The following is a 7,139-nucleotide window of genomic DNA, read 5'->3' on the forward strand; positions in this document are numbered from 1 at the left end:
TGTCATACTTCTCGGTGTGCCGCGGATTATAGGCGAGATAAGTGGAGGAATCACCCACGGCCGCCTCCTGCCTCCTTACTCGTCGAATGATCAAGGGGCTGGAACCTCTAAGGCGATGGCAGATGTATTGTTAGACTTAGAAAAGAGTCAGAGTTCAGTGCGAACCTTGTGTAACCTGTTGATGAGAGGGGAAAGGGGTCTGAAGGAAGGAAGGACGAATTGATAAAACTAGAGAGTGGAATTTGAATGGAATAAACTTACATGACTCAGCACTGGAAACTTCATTGGTTAAATATGATGAAGTTTTCGTAAGTGCTGGTGAGACCCCGTTAATTACTGCTTGGTGGAATTTCACGGTCGGGAGGTGAGGTTGGCTCGCCCTACAAGTAACGCTGAAATAATGAGTTTCTTTGAAGTCGGCCGCACACCGGAGCAGTTTGTTCACGAACTGCATAATAATATGTAAACTTTTCCCCAGTAAAAATGATGAGTTACCTTTTGTGTTGTAATATTAACTTAAACGCACATGGGTGGTTTTCATCCCCCCCCCTAAGCATTCTTCTCTGTTTTCCCGGTATTTTGTCTCTATAGACCTACTTGGTACTTTGGGAGACCACTAATAAATAAACACTTATAAGCATCTAACAGATAATTCTTTCCGTTGCAGGAGCCAAGATGGCGGCGAGCCCTTGCCGTGGTGCAGGGCGTGGCGTCCAAGGGGTACTGGCTGCTCCTGCTGCTTCTGTTGCTGCTGCTGCCGCCACCACAGGCCGCCGCCGCCGGGCCCCCCGCGGAGAGCCAAGGTGAGTCTCCGCCCGTCACGCCAGAGGAGGTGCCGGCCGTGGAAGTCTTAGGGCAGGAGGAGTATAGTTACAATACCAGCAGCGTCCAGGGCGACTCTCCGCTCCTGCCTGACGACGCCGACGATTTCCTTCCGCCCATCATATCAACGGAGGCGCCCTTGGAGAACCCGAGTCCGCCAGGTGAGGTGCGGCTGCCTGGCCCGCCCGCTGCTGCCTGCTGTCTCGCCGCACGGCCTCCACTAACACCTAACTCGGGCGGCGCTGGGGATGCGGGTGGTGGTTGTATTAATGGTTGTTGTTGTTGTTGTTGTTGTTGTTTGTGGTGGTGGTGGTGGTGTAGGTGGTACTATATAGTGCTGGTAATGGTATTGTTGTTGGTACTAATATTGGTAATGATATTCCTGTTGATACTAATGGTGGTGTTGATAGTGATAAGATTAATATTGTCATTGGTATTGGAATTTAATGGTTTATGGAGGTAGTGATGATAGTGATGGTGGAAGTATTTTGTGTGATAGTTGGTGGTGGTGGTCATGTTGCCGCTACTGCTTGTGATGTGGGCGGGTGACAGGGCTGTTGCTAAACTATAAAGGAATAGATAAAATATTCTTAATTCTTTTGAATGGCAACTATTCGCAAATAAATCTTGATAAGTAAGAAAAAATAACCGTGTTCAAGTTTTATTTCATGCACAATGCGTGGATAACATGCCTTGGGTTCTTTATACATTAGTTATTTCCCAGTGTGTCGCGTAGGTACTCTTTCCCTCCATATCTGTTCCCTTTATCCCGTGTCCGTCCACTGCGATTTCTTAATTTTAGTTGCCTTTCTGCCTACTACACCCCTGGATTGTTACTAATGAGACCAGAAGACATCCAATTCCTACTTGCTCTATTATTATTATTATTATTATTACTATTATCATCATCATCGTATATAGTAGTAGTATTTCAAGTATGCCTATGCCTCTCCATATTGTACTCAGTCTTTCATCGCTAAATACAAAGTTCTCATTTACTACTCAACGGCAGGTTTTATAGTTTTTCACCTTCTTTGAATTCCACATATAGTACTTTACACCCAAATACTTTTTTTGCTTTGCAGATTTGCGTCAAATTATTACTAACAGTGGACATCAGATTGTTGGATCATTATTACAGTAAATATGAGATATATGGATAATTTTTAGAGGTGTTCATCATCAAGTAAAGTGCTTCGTGGAAAGTTGATATCATAGGAATAAGGTCTGGAAACACGTAGTTGGAACTTGGAGTATGGGCGTTGTGCTGAGTTTTTCCGTGGCTATGGTCTAAGAGTCTACAGGAACTGTCAAAGGGAAATCAAGAATGAGCTCGGGAGGCAGCATGAGCCACGAATAGATGGCGTCACTATAAACACTTGCCTGCGCCACGGTGGGCCCCCAAAGAAAACCTACCGGCACCATAGGCCAAGATGTAAAAAAATATATAAATAAAGGTAGTAGCAATAGTAGTAGTAGTAGTAGTAGTAGTAGTAGCAGTAGTAGTAGTAGTAGCAGTAGTAGTAGTAGTAGTAGTAGTAGTAGTAGTAGTAGTTTTCTTGTACTGTTTTCCAATGTATTTAAAAAGGTGTAATGTACAATATGACCGTAACTGGTAAGTAAAGGAACGCGTGCCGTAAAAAGGGTTGCCCTTAACGTCTAAATTTGCATTCCCTGGAAAGGCGGACGTTGCGAGTAGACTTCATTAAAGTTTATAGATGGGTGACGGCCTTTGATGAGGGTCTGCTCGTAAAAGTGCATGCACTCTTAGCCATGGGTCGTTAGATCAATATAGATTTGTTAAACATGCAGGCAGGAATTGGTTTGCTAATAGAATGGTAGTCGAATGGAAGAGGCTTGGCAGTCGTGCATGTGGTGAATTTCACTGTGATAGGCACACTATTATTAATAGGTAAGGTAAATTCATTAATAGGATAATAGTTTTATTGTAAAGGTTTTCATTGATAAGATAAGAAATACAGCTGGAGCTCCTCCCCTGAAGGTGTAATAAGAGCGACGGTCACTGAAGGGTGTCTCGCTCCCCGGGAGTGTGGCTCACGATGTGGCTCGCGCCTGCGCCGGGGGTCACTGGTGAGTGTGTTACCAGGCTGCTTAGTGAAGCATGACAATTTACACAACGACAGCACAGATGGCCGTGACGTCCAGGAAGGCATCAGTCTCTACGGACCAGTCATCACTGGTCATCATCTCGAAGGCTGCCCATGCATCATCAGCCTCTTCGGTGATGGCGGCCACCAATTCGGCGGATGGGCATGGATCATCAGCCTCCACGGACCAGTCATCACGGGTCATTGCTTCAAAGGCTGCCCATGAATCATCAGCCTCGACCATAGCAGCGGAAGTCACCAAGTCTGGAGCTGCCCATGAATCATCAGCCTCCACGGACCAGTCATCACGGGTCATTGCTTCAAAGGCTGCCCATGAATCATCAGCCTCGACCATAGCAGCGGAGGTCACCAAGTCTGGGGCTGCCCATGAAACATCAGCCTCCACGGACCAGTCATCACGGGTTGTCACCTCAAAGGCTGCCCATGAATCATCAGCCTCGACCATAGCAGCGGAGGTCACCAAGTCTGGGGCTGCCCATGAAACATCAGCCTCCACGGACCAGTCATCACGGGTTGTCACTTCAAAGGCTGCCCATGCATCAGCCTCGACCATAGCAGCGGAGGTCATCAAGTCTGGGGCTGCCCATGAAACATCAGCCTCCACGGACCAGTCATCACGGGTTGTCACTTCAAAGGCTGCCCATGCATCAGCCTCGATCATAGCAGCGGAGGTCACCAAGTCTGGGGCTGCCCATGAAACATCAGCCTCCACGGACCAGTCATCATGGGTCGTCACTTCAAAGGCTGCCCATGCATCAGCCTCATCGGTCCTGGCCACTCCGTCAGTGGCCGCACGCGGTGCAGGGCTCACCGCCCGGACGGGCTCGCCACACCGCCTCCCGTTGCACCGGAGGCTGGTGAAGACGGGCCCGTCGTCACAGAAGAGAGAGAAGTGGAGGCCGCTGATGTTGTCCAGCAGCCAGGCCAGCGGCATGGAAGAGGTGAAGACTGGCTTCCTAAGCGAGGCACATTGCACCCTGACGGCCGCGTTGCCGTCTTTCTTGCACAGCTTCGCCAAGGGCACACGCAGCTCACCCTCGGCGTGGCAGCCTTGAATCCCTGCGACGCAAGACCAGCCTTCCACGGTGAGTTTGACGGAGGCGACCGTACGCCTCCTCTTCAGGCAGCAGGTGGAGTCCTTGCACGAGAGCTTGATGGAGTCCACCAGGGAGGAGCCTCGCTCCAGGGTTACCCACACGTTGAATTTCTGTCGAGATGCAGAGTTTCCCATCGTTGCTTCGATGTGATATAAAAAATATCCGTATATCGAGGAAATCGGTGTTAGGTAATAAAGGAGGTGCTATGTCCATGAAGACCGACTGGCCTCCAGCAAATTCTTTCTGCTGTAATCTTGCCTAGTCGGCTAAGTAGTGCAGTTCACGCGTCGGATGGCGGGTAACAGGGCTGCAGCAACACGCTTCTTCATGTTGTTTAATAATAATTAACAAAATAAAGGAAAATTCAAATTGTCTAGTGAGAGAGAGAGAGAGAGAGAGAGAGAGAGAGAGAGAGAGAGAGAGAGAGAGAGAGAGAGAGAGAGAGAGAGAGAGAGAGAGAGAGAGAGAGAGAGAGAGAGAGAGAGAGAAAAGAAAAGGGAACCACAGTAACAAATAAAAGTAAGGAGACCGCAGTGCAAGTGGGAATAGGGATTATCGGTAGGTGGCAAAACGACCATCTCAGGGCGCCTCCAAGCACACACACACACACACACACACACACACACACACACACACACAGCCACATCTATGTGGTGGAGACTAGTCGTGATGAGGATAGTAGGTGTTTGGTGGTGGTGGTGGTGGTGGTGGTATACTTCGGGAAAGGTCGTAAATTGCTGAACAGGTTTCCCCAAGGACGAAGGAGGATTTGCCGGTTTAATGGCACAAACTTAGGGATACTTTGGCTATTAGAGGAGCGTTGAGGTGCTTTTCGTCAGGCTGCTCGTGTTCCCCTTATATTGAAATGAAAATACAATAGATAATGATGCTAGGAAAAACAAGTATCGTCCAAGGTAACGTAAAGAATAGTTTGTTTGTTTTGTATCTTGAGTATGAGTAGTGAAAGGACTGGTGTTGAGTGAGCGATATTCCGGAGCTAAAGATTAGAAGTACAGTAGATGAGGAAGCCAGAAAAACAAGAATCGTCAAAGGTAATATAAGGAATAGTTTGTCTCTTCAATCTTAAACGAGGAGTGCAAGGACTGGTGTTGATTTGCGCGATACTTCGGCGCTGAAGATTAAAAGCTTAGTCTATGATGACGGTAAGTAGATAAGGATCATCCACAGCAACAATGAATTCAGTTTGTTATCATTTTTTTTTACAGCAGAGGAGTCAGTTCAAGGGCATAAAAAAGTAAACAAAAATGTGAAAAAAAGCCTGCTACTCACTGCCCGCTACTCACTACTACTATACTGTGATTGAAGAATGCTAGGACTGGTGTTGACTGGTGTGAAGTGCGTCGAAGCGTGGTAATTTAGGGTTACGTGGAGGGCAAATTTGAGTACCTGTTTTAGTTTCCCTGTAACACTCATCACTAATTTTCCTGATTTAACTTGTTGCTGATGACGAAATTGAGGAGTCTTACCTAATTAAGCATGAAATCGCATTAAAAATCTCCCGGTGAAGTGGCAACCTGTCGTCAAGCATGAGGCTCATATTACGCTAGTACAGTGTTCCCGACTAATCAAGCAAACAGGTAAGTAGCTTGAGCATAAATCTATTAAGAACGTCATGTAAATATTTGGGAAGCGGCAACAAAAACTAGCCGCAAGGGTGCTCAAGAGGAGGGCGGGGAGGGAGAGTGGTATGGGTGGTAAGAGAGGTAGAGTGGCTCCGAAACCCGGCAAGAACCCCAACTGAAAATGTATGTCCCGTTTACTGAAGCTCCCCCACAAGGCCGTCTGCCGCACCTGAGTTATGGAACAATAATATCTGCGTCCACTCAATCACATCACACACCTGGGCTCGACAAAAAAGCTCAGTTTCTGATACGACTATAATGACCAGATTTCTCTTTTTCTACGAACCCCACAACAGACCCCTCAGCAACACTCACTGGAATGGTAAATATGTCCCCTGCTGCGATTCATTGCGGGAGGATGTCGACGAAAGTATATCCAAGATGGCTAACCTCACTGCATTGCGCTAAATATTCCATCATGTGCGAATATTGCTTTCAGTTACCTTGCATTTTATCAGTATTAAGCATGGCAAGCTGAGAGCAGGACCCCGCGGCTTAACGGATCCATGGTTAGTGAACAATGTGAACGCGTCGAAACAGCAAGCAACGGCTACTGCTGTGTCACACTTTCATCTTATAAGCAGGGATTCATGACTCATGATTCATGGCAGCACTGAAGGCAGGTGTTGCGGAATGGAAACTGGGTCATTTGGACTCTGGTGATTGGTTGCAGCTCTGCCGTGCAGCTTATTCGGACGCCTTCCACCGTTTACCATTTATTAGTAAGCTACAGTGAAAAGCCATACTTCCGTTGTGAAGTGGTTAGCACGCATAACTACTAATCCTCGGTCCTGGTTTCGAATCCCGGCCCGGGGAATTGGTGCTCAGTCCACCCAGCTGTCCATCCTCACATTCTGACCGGTCGATAAATGGATATCTTGGAACTCCTAAGGGAAAGTCTGTGATAACTTCGATGTCACTCTTGCCTTGTGTCCCAGGTTAATGAGTTGAGATGGTTGTGTTTGTGGTAGGGGTTGGTGTAGGGGTGCTGGCTGAGGTGCTTGTGGTAGGGGTTGGTGTAGTGATGATGGTGTTGATGTTTGTGGTCAGGGATGGTGTAGCAGTGATGGTGGTGGAGGTGTTGTGGTAGGGACGGTGTAGCAGTGATGGTGGTGGAGGTGTTGTGGTAGGGACGGTGTAGCAGTGATGGTGGTGGAGGTGTTGTGGTAGGGACGGTGTAGCAGTGATGGTGGTGGGAATGGTGTCGAAATGGTGGTCTGTGTGGTAGGGGTGATAGAGTGGTGTTGGCGGAGGTGTTTGTGGTAGTGGCGGTGGTGGTGGTGGAGTTTGGGATGCGGAGTGTGTCGAGGTGCTATAGTACCGCCCCATGTCTTATGGTGACTAACGAGGAGTATTTACAACCCGACCACCGTGCTATCTGGTTAGGGCAGCCTAGGAAGGGTTTCTTATAACCTTTGTAAATTGTTTCAATGCATCACAGTGAGTTA

At 47.7% G+C, this 7,139-nt stretch overlaps 1 protein-coding gene across 1 annotated transcript; it reads right to left on the reverse strand.

Annotated features, from left to right (window-relative positions):
- Positions 1-2,777: 2,777 nt before the first annotated feature.
- LOC126991754 (uncharacterized) lies at positions 2,778-4,232 on the reverse strand. Its single transcript, XM_050850440.1, has 2 exons — positions 3,580-4,232; positions 2,778-3,360 (listed from the first exon to the last, which is right to left on the reverse strand). The coding sequence occupies exons 1-2, from the start codon at positions 4,180-4,182 to the stop codon at positions 2,953-2,955; spliced, it is 1,011 nt and encodes a 336-aa protein (XP_050706397.1). The 5' UTR covers positions 4,183-4,232; the 3' UTR covers positions 2,778-2,952.
- Positions 4,233-7,139: the final 2,907 nt, after the last annotated feature.

Source organism: Eriocheir sinensis, unplaced genomic scaffold, assembly GCF_024679095.1.
Source record: "Eriocheir sinensis breed Jianghai 21 unplaced genomic scaffold, ASM2467909v1 Scaffold331, whole genome shotgun sequence".
Classification (NCBI taxonomy): Eukaryota; Metazoa; Arthropoda; class Malacostraca; order Decapoda; family Varunidae; genus Eriocheir; species Eriocheir sinensis.